The sequence below is a fragment of the Podarcis bocagei genome, assembly GCF_964188305.1.
Source record: "Podarcis bocagei genome assembly, chromosome: 13".
NCBI lineage: Eukaryota > Metazoa > Chordata > Lepidosauria > Squamata > Lacertidae > Podarcis > Podarcis bocagei.
The window spans coordinates 3,220,509-3,233,850 of NC_138138.1; the positions used below are offsets into that span (position 1 = coordinate 3,220,509).

Here is a 13,342-nt window from a genome sequence, read left to right on the forward strand (position 1 = left end):
ATGACTCATAAACAATAAATATGACATCAAAAGCTACACAACCAAATTGAACTATTTCCACATCAATCATATGATATAAGGCAGGTGGAAAAGACCTGCAAGACAGGGAGCAGGACTTCCAGGACTCACAGCCAAGATGGCGTTGTATTGTGCTTTTTAATTCCATGGATTTCAGTGGGACTAAGAGCCAAGCTACACAAACAGAGTCAACTTTGTCCAGTTACTGCTGAAGTACCTCTTCACACTGTTGTCAGGGATCACTGGCTGGCATGCTCTCTCATAAGCATATAGACAAGCCTCATAGCAGGAGGCCTGGGATAAAATCACCTGCAATCATATGCTAGTTTTCTATGTACAGGAAGCATTTTCATAGGTAAGAGCAGTCAGACAGGGAAGGCTTTGACACACATCTGCAATCTGTAATGATACTGTCTGTCAAGAATATGTAAGATATTATTTGTGTGCTCAATATGGTTGTATAGCTCAGTTTTTAGCTGCAGCTAGCCTTTGGGTGCAGCTATTTTAACTTACTCATTAAGCATCAGCTCTTAAAAGGAGAGATAGTGACATATCTCAGAATTACTGCATGGGTAAATAATGATGATGATGATGATGATGATGATGATGATGATAATAATAATAATAATAATAATAATAATAATAATAATAATAATAATAATATATTATTTATACCCCGCCCATCTGGATGAGTTTCCCCAGCCACTCTGGGTGGCTTCCAATCAAGTGTTAAAACCAATACAGCATTAAATATTAAAAACTTCCCTAAACAGGGTTGCCTTCAGATACCTTTTAAAGATAAGATAGCTGCTTATTTCCTTCACATCTGAAGGGAGGGTGTTCCACAGGGCAGGTGCCATTACCAAGAAGGCCCTCTGCCTGGTTCCCTGTAACTTTGCTTCTCGCAATGAGGGAACCGCCAGAAGGCCCTCGCCGCTGGACCTCAGGGTAAAGAGAATAGGGACATCCAAATGCCTTTTGGATACTAAACGCAGTATATGAATAGTTCATATAGTCTGACACACTAATAGGGAGCAATTCCATCTTGGTTGTCTCAGTGGCTGCTCCCAGACACCTTTGGAACTCCCTCCATGGAGAAGCTAGACAGGCTCCCTCCTTGTCTTACTGCCAGCAGGTGAAGACTTTGGGAGACTGACTGCTTTTAAGGACAGCTGGTGCTATGCTGTTTCTGTTGTAATTATTTGTTTGTTTTAATTGATAATAGATTGATAGATACACACATATAATCAGGGTGTTTTTTAAGCCGAAACTCAGTTCTGACACCTCTCAGGCCGTTGCCATTATATTAAAACAAGGGAGGTGTTCATGCTGAGTTCAGGCACCTCTTTTTCTTGAAAAATTGCAGTGGTTTTAATTCAATCTATGTTTAATTGTTTAATTATTCCCCCCATGTTTTTAGCAGTTATTTCTGTCTGTAAGCTGCCTTGAGTCCCTGCCAGGGGGGAAAAAGGCAGGGTATAAATTTAATAATAAGTATGGAGGAATTTCTCTTTATTTCAGTGTTTCAATGGATCTTTCCCAAGCTCCCTGAGGCCTGCTTTTTTAAAGATTGAAAACAGAGGCACTCTTCAGCAGTGTACTCACTACCTACTTAAAACTCAGCAAGGTCATTGTTTCCCCACCCCCCACCTCGCACTTCTAATTGAATATATGGGATACAGGTGGCGCTATGGTCTAAACCACCGAGCCTCTTGGGCTTGCTGATTGCAAGGTTGGCAGTTCGAATCTGTGTGACGGGGTGAACTCCCGTTGCTCTGTCCCAGCTTCTGCCAACCTAGCATGAGTAGATAAATAGGTACCACTGTAGCGGGAAGGTAAACAGCATTTCCTTGTGCTTTGGCTTCTGTCACAGTGTCCCGTTGCACCAGAAGTGGTTTAGTTATGCTGGCCACATGACCCGGAAAAATTGTCTGCAGACAAATGCCAGCTCCCTTGGCCTGAAAGCGGAGATGAGTGCCACACCCCATAGTCGATTTTGACTGGACTTAACCATCCAGAGGTCCTTTACCCTCTAATTGCATGTTGCATGTCATTGTACACATCAGTATGGATGGATGCGTTTTCAGTTGCACACTGCCTGTTGCATGTCATTGTACACATCAGTATGGATGGATGCGTTTTCAGTTGCACACTGCCTGTCCACACCAGTGGGTGGAGAGGGGGCATGGAGGTCTTCCAAAGGGTTCTGTTTTCAAATCAGTTTAAAACTGGTTTGAAAATGCAGTATTTCTCAAACTACAGGATGGATAAGCGTTGAGTCTAATATCATGAGCACACAGCTTCACAAACTATCCATGGGAATCCCCTGGATACAGAGTAAACCAGAGTGTGTACACAGCCTTCATGCTTAAAGTCTTTTTTTAAAAAAAAACTTTTAAGGTGTAATGCTCGGATATCTGATAGCTTTAGGAAGGTGACAGAGTGGGGAGCTCAGCCACATCTGTGGGTCTTGGAAGATGCCACCAGCATGACATATGTACCCATGGAAGAATGCTGGCAGAATACACACATTTGCCAAGCCTACACCCCTTCATTTCCCAGCCACTGCCAGGCAGACTGTGGAAATTTACAGCCACCCCAAAGCTGGTGTGAGGAATTCCACTCCCAATGACTTTGGGCTCACAGGAGACTTTAATTGTTTACTATGCATGGTGCACAACGGGAAATCCCAATTTACTGTCTCATTTGAAAGGCAAGTTATATGTGTGTACTGAAATGTAACTAAATATATATTCATTTCAATTATAAAATTGTCAGGTACACTTTCAAAACTAAGAATTTTCCAGAGAAACACAACCCTGTATTTCCGGGGGCTGGGCTAGACAGAATACCCTTTGGGTCCCTTCCAACAGTTCTATGATTCTTCACCATTAAGAACACAAGAAGAAAACATGGGGTTATTTGAAATATACTCTCTGCCCAAGCAAAGTACCTCCATGTACTTTAGGTGTGGAGAGGACATTTGGCCACTAGAGGTCACCTGAAGATGCTAACGGTTTACTGCTGTAAAAATGTTGGTTCCTTTAACTTTTCACACAGCTGCTAATCGTGCTTCTGCCGCATGCCATTTCTGAAAGATAGTCTTATATGAACTAGAGAATCTTAGTAGTGGAGCATGCCAAAAGGAACAAGAAACCAGAAGAGGAATATTGTGCTCCTGCCAAATAATCATTTTTAAACCGTGTGGGGAATTCTGCTGTTCCTTGGAAGCCTCTTAGGGATTCCTGAATGAGGAGATCAGTTATGGCTTGCAAGCTTCCCTCTATGACAGCTTGCCATCTGCAGCAGAGTGGAAGGTGGCAAGGACAGGGGTTGCAGGGGGAGGCCAACTACACCCACTGCTGGTTGCAAGAGCAGTGGGAGGTGCCAGGGACACCACGGGGCCAGTCCCAGGGCCCAGCTGTTGAAAGGAGCAAGTCTTGCCATAGATAACAGAACACTGTCAGTCAAAGCAACACCAAAGGGGAGATCACAGAATTGTAGAGTTGGAAGGGACACCAAGAGTAACCTAGTCCAACCCCCTGCAATAAGGGGAGGCATACACACGCACACACGTTGGTTTGGCACAGCGATTGGAGTTGGCTGGGTCTCTGGGCACCAGATGTCTGTGACTCCTGAGGTGAGAGCCTGGACAGGATTAGCTTTGGTGTGGTGGTATATTTCCTGGGTGAGAGATGGGAGGCCACTGGAGGAGGGGACTGCTATACCGAGCACTGGCCTTCCAACGATTGCAGAAAATCGTTGCCCCTTAATGACCATTAAAGCTGATGGTGCTGCAGGGTGGTTTTGTTTTGCAGCATCACAGTTTAAGTTGGGTGGGGAACCTCTGGCCCAGGAGCCAAATACAGCCCTGCAGGCCTCTCTGTCGGACCCTCAAAATTCTCCCCAGGGTTAGCCCATTAGCTCATTAGCCCTGCTTGGCACCAGTTGTTTCTGCATAGCTTGGATGTGCCTTGAACTCTGACTGTTCCTTTAGTTTGAAGTTAGAGAGGGGTGTGTGTGTCACTGGACAAAGGCAGTCTTGGTCTGTCACTCCTGCGACCAACGGAGAGGAAAGAGGCAAGCGTGCAGGCAGGCAGGCAGGCAAGCAGATGGGAGAGCACCTTCTTAGGCTCCCTTGGCTGAGGCTGGGCTGCGGAGGGAGGGATCAGGCAGGAGCTCCTTCACCTGAGTCAGCAACAGCCTCCTTCTCTTCCTCCTGGTCGCTTCTCCCTCCCTCCCCAGCCCAGCTGCTTTTTCAGCATTATTTCAGGCATCGTGATATATCACTATATCACCATGGTTAGCTGGTGATATATCACAATGTTGAAAAACAGATATTGCCTATCCCTAAAGGTGAGGTCTCTTGCACTTGGAGCATGGTCCTTCTTTTCTGTTATTAGATACTTTTATTTCTGCTATATCTGCACTCCATTGCTGCTTGGCATTTAGGCAGTTTTACACAGGGTTGTTCATTACTGCATTTGTTGACTGTTGCTTGATTGAGAGGAGATGGCGCTGTGTGCCTGGGCTAGGTCCGGGGGTCCGGGGCAGAGGGATTCCATTTTTGTAGTGACAAGCATGGGGTTGGTATGACAGTGGGGTACAGATAAAGGAGTGAGAGAGCTTTTAATCAATCATTCCTTCTGCACTTGTCATGATTTGGTAGAGCGTGCCAACCAATCCCCTTCTGGTGATGCCACTAACCTCCAGGGTGGTCCAAAACAAGTCATCTGTCATTCATGATCTGATCATGGGTGAGTGGGCTGACTTGGTGTGAGGGGGCTGTGCTGACTCAGCACTGTCCCCCCAGGTACTTGGTGCAACACCAACCCAGCCCAGTGGGGCAGGGTGCAAGTCACTGTCATCCATAACATTTCCATTGCTCTCACCAGGAGGCCAGTTTGCTCTGACTGATTTCAAGGGGTTGTTCCCGGTGTTGGGTCCAAGATGATGTTGGTGTGTAGTCCACCCAAATGCACCGCAGCGCCCTCAGCTCCACAGCTTAGAGGCGATTTCATGCCTAACATTTGTGCTGTGGTGGCCTTGTCATGGGCTAGCTCACGATTTCATGGTCTCTATGACAACCATGGAGCTATCTCACTATGTCACAGGCCGGACTGATACATAGATGTGGCAGGGCAGGTGTTTGGTCTGCAGAGTTGGCTGGCACAGATCCGGTGTTAGGAGGGCTCGGGGAGGCCAATGTTATGGACAGATCATTCCCCGGTGAGATTTTGGCGGACTGGCAGTGTCCCCCGGCATGGATTGTTATGGATGAATGGAATCTGATGCATTCCTGAATGCTCAGGGAGATTTCCTTGTTGACATGGCCAGTGCTCCTGTCAAGGCTGTGGCCTTGCTATGGAAGTGCAGGGGCTGGGATACAATGCTTTTCATGTGCCCTTAATGGCTTGTAACAGCAGTTGGGAGATGCTGCCTTTAAGACTAGTCCTCATGATGACCTAAATGTCAGAGAAACCCCAAAATATAAATAGCGGTAGAAACCCTTCTTCCCACCTATGCTGCGGTTTGACGTTTTATGTGGATATAATGCTTATATCTGCTTATGCTGTATATCTCAAAATAGTATTGGTTTCTTGTAGTAAAAGTTCAAAACATAGGTGCTGCTATCTACATTTACCCTAGTAGAGTTTCTTGTTTCCCCCCAATTTATTTTCTATTTATATTTTTCCTTAGTTTTATTCCTTAGTTATATAGTTATATTCTTCCAGTACTAAGCATACCTGAAGCTACTGAATCCAATGATCTTAATTTATTCAAATCCAGTGCTTTTCACTGGGTCTACCATAATACCCAACTTTTCCTCTAACTTTAAACAACTGCTGCTCTCAATCTCATGCCTAGTTTTCAAACTAGCAGGGTCTCTTTTTTTAGCTTGATTGGTGCAACTTGTCATGAGCGTGATGAGAAGCTGCATCTGCAAAATTCTCTTTTTACACAACAATTTAAGGCATGGGAACCCTGTCGTCTTCTGCACCTGTGTGCTGCTACCTAGATACCCTAGATCAGGCATAGACAAACATGGCCCTCCAGATGTTTTGGGACAACAACTCTATCATCCCTAGCTAACAGGACCAGTGGTCAGGGATGATGGGAGTTGTAGTCCCAAAACAGATGGAGGGCCAAGTTTGCCTATGCCTGCCCTAGATACTCTCCCAATAAATGGATTTTGTAGAGGAGTTGCTGGACTATGTTCCAATCATCAATGATCAGTGATGAAGCTGGGCTGAGGCTGATGGGCATTGGAGTTCAGAAACATCTGCAAGGCCACACAGTAAGCAGAAAACTCTATTGTACAGGAAGTTGTGTCTGGTAATCTGAACCCCTCTGTTCCTTATACAGTAAACAGAAAAAAACATACTATTAATCTTTCATTGGCAAACAACATATGATTCACACACATAAACATAATTGCACAGACTTGATATTTAGCACATTTCTCAGCTTCATTTAGCTGCATCTTATCCTTTTTTCTGCTCCCCCTCCCCACAATGCTGTGCTGAGGTTACAGCACTCAAGAAACTTTGTTCTGCAGGTGTTCTAAGCCAGTGTTTCCCAACCACTGTTCCGCGGCACACTAGTGTGCCGCGAGATGTTGCCTGGTGTGCCGCGAGATGTTGCCTGGAGGGAGGCGGGCGAGTCGGGCAGCGAGAGGCGGGGCGGCGGTGGCGAGGAGAGGCCGCCCAGCGCGGGGCTCACGCCGTCTGCCTGCCTGGCTGCCTGCGAGCTCGGCGGGCAGCGCCTCCTTCCGCAGCGCCCGCCTCGCGGCTCTCATTCCCTGCCCCTGCCAAAGCTCACCCAGCCAAGCCGAGCTTTCCTTCCTGCCTCGCTTTGCTGCCTCCTCCCCCCCCCCAAAGCTTGGAGGTTCCCCGACAAGGGGGAGGGGAAAAAATTGAAACTTTCACTTTCGTGCGTCCCTCCCGGCGTGATGCTGCGCGCTGACGTCACGGGGCTGTAATGGTGGTGTGCCTCAAGATTTTTTCATCAAACAAGTGTGCCTTTGCCCAAAAAAGGTTGGGAAACACTGTTCTAAGCCAATGGGGGAGAAACGCCACTAAAGGTGGGGTTTTCCTGTGGAACATTCATGGGAAGGAAGATGGAGGGCCGTGCAATTCTTAGCCAAATGTCATATCAACAACTACAAATTCCTTTTCATTACTAGTGCTGCTAACACATCATTGCTTTGTGTGACAATGCTCGGTGCTAGCAAATCTCAAGTGCTCTCTAGGCCTGGTGCATGCATGCATATCATTAAATTTATCTATGTTGCACCGTGGCAGGGCTGGCCCAAGACATTTTGACACCCAAGGCAAACCACAAAATGGCGCCCCCTCTCTGTCAAGGCAGAAGGAGTGAGTGAAGATGTACATCAGGAACAAGGACAAAATAAATATCTCTATTGGGATTTGCTGCCCCAGTGGATCCTGCCACTGGAGGCAGTTGCCTCACCTTGCCTCATGGGTGAGCATGCATTGCATCACAGTACACTTGAGGACCAGCTGAACCTGAAAGTAAATGTTCTTAGAAATACAGGATTGCTACCAAAAACAGCTCCCTGTTTTATATTTCCATGCTGGGGATACACAACAAGTTTCCCAGCCTCTCTCTCATGTGACTGGATGCTGATTATCAAGCAATGTATCACAACAGCAAGCAGGAATTTATTATATCATACATTGAGAAATCCTAGATATGGAAAGGGGGGAGAGATACACAAGTCCACTTAGCCTTCCTGGTGTGGCAGCGTTGCAGGTGAGTGACGCCTCCCCAGCCTGGATCCAGTGTAGTCTTTGGTTGCTGGCAACTGTTTATACTAGACAGAGCTCTGGGTCTTAATTTGCAAAATTCATTAGCTCTGGCAACGGGGCTCGCTCACCACTGTAACTTGAACAACAATCTAGTAGTGATTATCAACTTGCTAGGTATTTGCCCGTCAGTTTGGGAGACAGAGATGAATTTGATGTTTCAATTTTAGTGGCAGTTTCCAATGCTTTCGATGCCATCGAAACAATTATTAATTGTATTTTTATCTATTTCTCATTATGTATTTATATATTATCTTTCTCCCCACCTGTTGTTGTTTTGATAATTCTCCACTGTATTTTATGTTCATGGCCAAATAAACTGAACCTGGAATTTTTTTTTTGCCCACAGACTAGACAATTTGTATGCACAAATTCATTCTACATGTATGTAGTTCTGTTGCTTGAATCTAATTTGTACATTGGTACATAAGATTCTTTGCTTCTTTATTTTGCAAATGGGCCTTGTGCTGTCATTTTATGCTTTAGAGCTCTATGTGTGAAATTTGGTTTTAGGGAAAAATTCCATATCCATGAAAATACAGCTGCCAAGAGTATGTGGCAGTATCTAACATCAGTTCTTCTAGAATCAGATGGTATTCCATTAGTGCAAAATGTTGCCAATGGAAAAAAGTGAGAAATCTGATATTGGGGTGTAAAATACAAATATGTGGAATTTTGCATCATTCTGTATCTGTGCAGGATAGGGCCTGCCATCTAGCTCCCAGCTGAGGTGGCCTGTTCCCTCTTCCATCTGCCACCAGCGGCTACTTGACCATTTTGCCCTGCATAGAGGAGAGATCTGGCTTTCAAAAAACCCTTCACTCCCCACCCTTGTAGCTTTCCTTGACTGTTTTTGTTTAACTGATAGTTAATTGTTTTTATATTTTAATGTAAATTACTTTGTGAGGTTAGACTGAAAAGTGGTATAAAAGTATATTAAATGTCAACAAGGTCCTCATCTAAAGTGATTGAGTTTTATAAAGATGAGTGGAATAACAATTTTCATTTAGGAAGCAGCCCGGTATTTTCCTGCTGCATCATCTTTTCTCTCCCCACCCACCTCAGGTGCAACAACAAAAGCTTTTGCCTTAATTAGAGCTATCAAGAAGTCATTATTTCAAGCCTGTGCCCATTTAATCAATTCCTTTTCTCCCTTTAACTTTTACCCTTAGCTCTCCAAACACCTCTGGATACACTGGCAAGGTTCATTGGTCAGCCACCCAACCAGCAAATTCTAATCTTCCACCAACATCACCATCAATAATTTCACGAATGTATTGGTAAGTGTGAGGCACATTACTTAATTTGCTCAGATACATTAGAATTCTAATTATGGTTATTTCATTAAAGAACAATTAAATATTAAGCACAACATTTCTTTGCTTTTGAAAAATTTGGAGTCAAAACCCATAAGAAAAGCTTTCAAGATTATTTGACATCTGCTGTAGTTTTCAGATTCCTTTGTATTTCCTTTGAAATTTGTATTCTTTTCCTTTGAAAACAGAGAGAGAGGGGGAAAGAATTCTAAAGCATGGAGGGCAAAACTGGGCTTCTCCAGATGACCTATTTATTGAGCCATCATCCTGCCTTGCTAGCTCAGAGTTTTCACAGAGCTCAGCTGAGCATTCATTCTGATGTGTTTGTGAGCAGTGGGGGTTATACAACAACGAGCAGTCACCTTCATTTGCTTGCAGGCTGTTTATCTGTCTTCCTAGGAATTATTCCTTCATACCACACTTTTCAATGCATTTTCCTATACCTTCTAACCACAATAAGTTACGTGTTTTTAAAATGGATTAGTTGGGCTGAAGCAACAAAGCCCTTTAATTCACTTTAATTGCCAAAAACTAAAATTCTGGTATGTACATGAAGTCCTCCCACAATATACTGCCAGTCTGCCTGAAAGAGCATCTCCACCCCCATCGTTCAGCCCAGACACTGACGTCCAGCTCCGAGGGCCTTCTGGTGGGTCCCTCACTGCGAGAAGTGAGGTTACAGGGAACCAGGCAGAGGGCCTTCTCGGTAGTGGCGCCTGCCCCGTGGAACGCCCTCCCATCAGATGTCAAGGAAATAAACAACTATCTGACTTTTAGAAGACATCTGAAGGCAGCCCAGTTCAGGGAAGCTTTTAATGTTTCATGTTTTATCGTGTTTTTAATATTATGTTTGGAGCTGCCCAGAGTGAGTGGCGAAACCCAGCCAGATGGGTGGGGTAGTAATAATAATAATAATAATAATAATAATAATTAATAATAATTTATACTCTGGAAGTACCCTATGTGTCATATAGTTTAATGCCATTTGTGTGTGTTTTAAAGTGTAAATTTATCGATGGCTGCTATCAGGCTTGTGAACATGGCACTTGGGATGGGTGTTAACTCTTCCCTCCATATCGTGATCCTTAAACTTTTAGGCATCAGAAGTTTACCCCAGAGTGGTGGCAGAGGGACTTGGGAGTGGCAGTGGCGGCTTCACCTGCGCTATTCCACTGGTGAAGCAGCCACCCCCCTCTGGCCCTCATACCAGTCCTGGGCAATGTATCGGTGCAACACCCAAGCCTAGTGTGCACCCGCCTGGCTTGGGTCAGTTGTGTGTGTCTTTTTCACCTGACTGCCTTCCCTTCAAGCTAGGCAACAACTGGGGCAGAAAGAGTCACGCCATTGACCCCAAACACGGGGTGCCTCTGTTTATTTGCACGCACGACACAGCAGTGCAAGATCACCCCAGGAGGAAGCAGCTCTTATGCCTCTGCAGGAGTGTGAGGGAGAAGGGGTCAGAGGGAATTACTGTTATTGCTCATTAAATTTCTATACGGCCCTTTGTCCAAAGATCACAGGGAGGTTTACCGTATACAGTGGTACCTCTGGTTACGAACGCTTCGGATTACAAACTCCGCTAACCCAGAAGTAGCTGCTCCTGGTTGCGAACTTTGCCCCACAATATGAAAGCAAATCGTGCACCGGAGGCGCTTGCGCAGCGGGAGGCCCCATTAGTGAAAGCGCGCCTCAGGATAAGAACGGTTTCAGCTTAAGAACGGAGTTCCGGAATGAATTAAGTTTGCAACCAGAGGTACCACTGTAACTATATGACATAATAACAAAGAAAAACAACAACCCCTTACAGTCTACAGTTGTTTGGAATACCAGCAAGTTCTACCCACTGTTTCTTGGTGTCAGTAGTGATTGTGACCTTGAAATTCACATTCAGGTGAGAAAGATGCTTGTCTCCTCTTGTGATTGCAGTTACCTGGCTAAGCATGGGCAACCATCTGAATTTCCGCATCTGGGGCCTTTGTCACAGACCCTTGTACCCACTGAACCTCAAAATCCTTTCAATAAGAAGGAGAAAAAAAGAATTGAACTTTGAAAGAATATCTGTCTCTGACGGCACAACTCCAAGCTTTAAGAGATAATGGGAAACAAGCAAGGCTGTGGAATGACTGTCTTCTTCAAGAATGTTCAAGAAACAAAACTTCATAAGGGCATGCCTTCTGTATATTCCAAATGACCATTTCAAGCGCACACCGATTAATGCATTTCTTTTTTAATGTACTTTCTCTCTTCGTATTCATTAACATTTCCTCATGCCCAGCTGCAGCGGCCACGCATGTCTGAGGTGCTTCATGCTGTTCAGCCCACACCAGTTGTGAGGCTGCTGGCATTGCTTCAACTGCTGGGGGATCAACAGGCCTGCCTGATATGCCACCCATCTGCTGCCCGGTGGGACTCCTGTGCGTGCCCTCAAATAATGTTAAACTGATCTTATACTGCAATCATTACTTTGGGTCCTGTGGAATGTTTTGATTGACTTAAATAAAGAGATATTCTTATGAATGTAGCCTAATGTGGAGCATTTTTGCCTTTACTATGTCTGCTTAGCTAATTGTGCCTGAATTTAGCCTGCCAGCCCTGCAAGAGCCTGTTTCTTCAGCCTCCATGGAGGAGGCTGGCCACAGTGCATGCAGGTGGAAGCATTGGAGCCGACAGGTAAGAACTTGTGCAGCAGTCTCTCTAGTCCGTAGAAGAGATATTTTCAGAACCAGAGGAGAGAGAAGGAGGAGCGGAAATATTGCTGGAGGAGCCACGTTTTTTGAAATGCTTCTCAGAAGGTCCCTAATCCTAGTTTTACAGCCCCCTATTACTGTCATCTTTTCCATATGTATGTTGAATTTATGAATGCTTACCCATTCTCCACCTTGTTCCTTGTTATTACAATCTTCCCCCCTCCAACACGTCAAAAGAATTAAGCTGAATTTGCACATTCACCACAGAAGCTCCCCCCACTCCAGCATTTTAAGCCATTGTTGTTCTACATATGCGCTTTCATTTTCTTTCTCTCATTATTATCTCTGGCCCAGCAGGCTTTGTATGTTATAGATTACTGACGTGCAACCCTGTGCCTGTATTTCAGTGGTGGTGACACAGCAGGAGCAGGACCTTGGGGTTATAGCAGGTAACTGGAGGAAGATGTTGGCCAAGTGTGTGGCAGCTGTGAAAAAGGCAAATTCCTTTCTAGAGATCAGTAGGAAAGGAATTGAAAATAAAACTGCCAATATCATAACGCTGCTATACAAATCTATGGTGCGGCTACATTTGGAGCACTGTGTACAGTTCTGGTCACCTGACCTCAAAAAGGGTATTGAAGATTTGGAGAAGGTTCAGAAGAAGGCAACCGAAATGATCACAGGACTGGAGCAAGTCCCCTGTAAAGGAAGCTTGCCGGGGTTAGGGCTTTTTTGTCTAGGGAAAAGGTGAGTAAGAGGGGACATGATAGAGGTTTATGGCATGGAGAAAATGGACACTAGAACCTCTCTCCTAACACTAGAACCCCCTGGTGTCCATTGAAGCTGAAAATGGACCCTCTCTCCTAACACTAGAACCCCCTGGTGTCCATTGAAGCTGAATGTTGGAAGCTTCAGGACAGGTCAAAGAAAAGATTTCTTTGTGCAGCACATAGTCCACCTGCAGACTCCCCAGGAGGCAGGGATAGCCACCAACTTAGATGGCTTTTAAAGATGATCAGACAGAGGAGAAGGAGACAGCTCTCAGTGGCTCCTAGCCATAATGGTTATGCTCTACAGCTGGAGGCAGCAATACTTCTGACCACCCCTTGCTGGAAACTGCTCATGTTCTGCCCCCTGGTTTCCCACAGGCATCTGGTTAGCCTCTATGGGATCAGAATGCGAGATTAGATGGACCATTGCTCTGATGCAGCCGGCTCTTCTTCTGTTCAAAGAGAAAGGTGTTCATTAGATGGGGAAGAGGACAGGAATGAAAAAGCCTGCTGCCTGCCCCTGATCTCCTAAACAGAGTTCAGAGATTGATAATGATGCATCTATGCCAGAGACCTTAGTTAACATTAACATTACTTAAGTGAACAGGAAATGAGTTGACTTCCTGTGTGAAGTTAAAACACTGAACAAACCAGCACTCCACAGAAGGAGAAGTTACACTTCTTCAAGCCATCATCTGAAGCTGATTATTTTGTTCACACAA

At 45.1% G+C, this 13,342-nt stretch overlaps 1 protein-coding gene across 2 annotated transcripts in view; it reads left to right on the forward strand.

Annotated features, from left to right (window-relative positions):
* Positions 1 to 12,311, forward strand: part of SPMIP7 (sperm microtubule inner protein 7) — a 30,715-nt gene extending 18,404 nt beyond the window's left edge. Inside the window, exons 8-9 of one of the 2 annotated variants that reach the window (XM_081168594.1) lie at positions 9,020 to 9,127; positions 12,208 to 12,311. In XM_081168594.1, the coding sequence (XP_081024720.1) occupies positions 9,020 to 9,127; positions 12,208 to 12,223 (124 nt within the window). In that variant the 3' untranslated portion in view covers positions 12,224 to 12,311. Of the gene's footprint in view, positions 1 to 9,019; positions 9,128 to 11,089; positions 11,681 to 12,207 lie in introns of those variants that run through there. The other variant, XM_081168593.1, reaches the window with a different exon arrangement.
* The last annotated feature ends 1,031 nt before the right edge of the window (positions 12,312 to 13,342 follow it).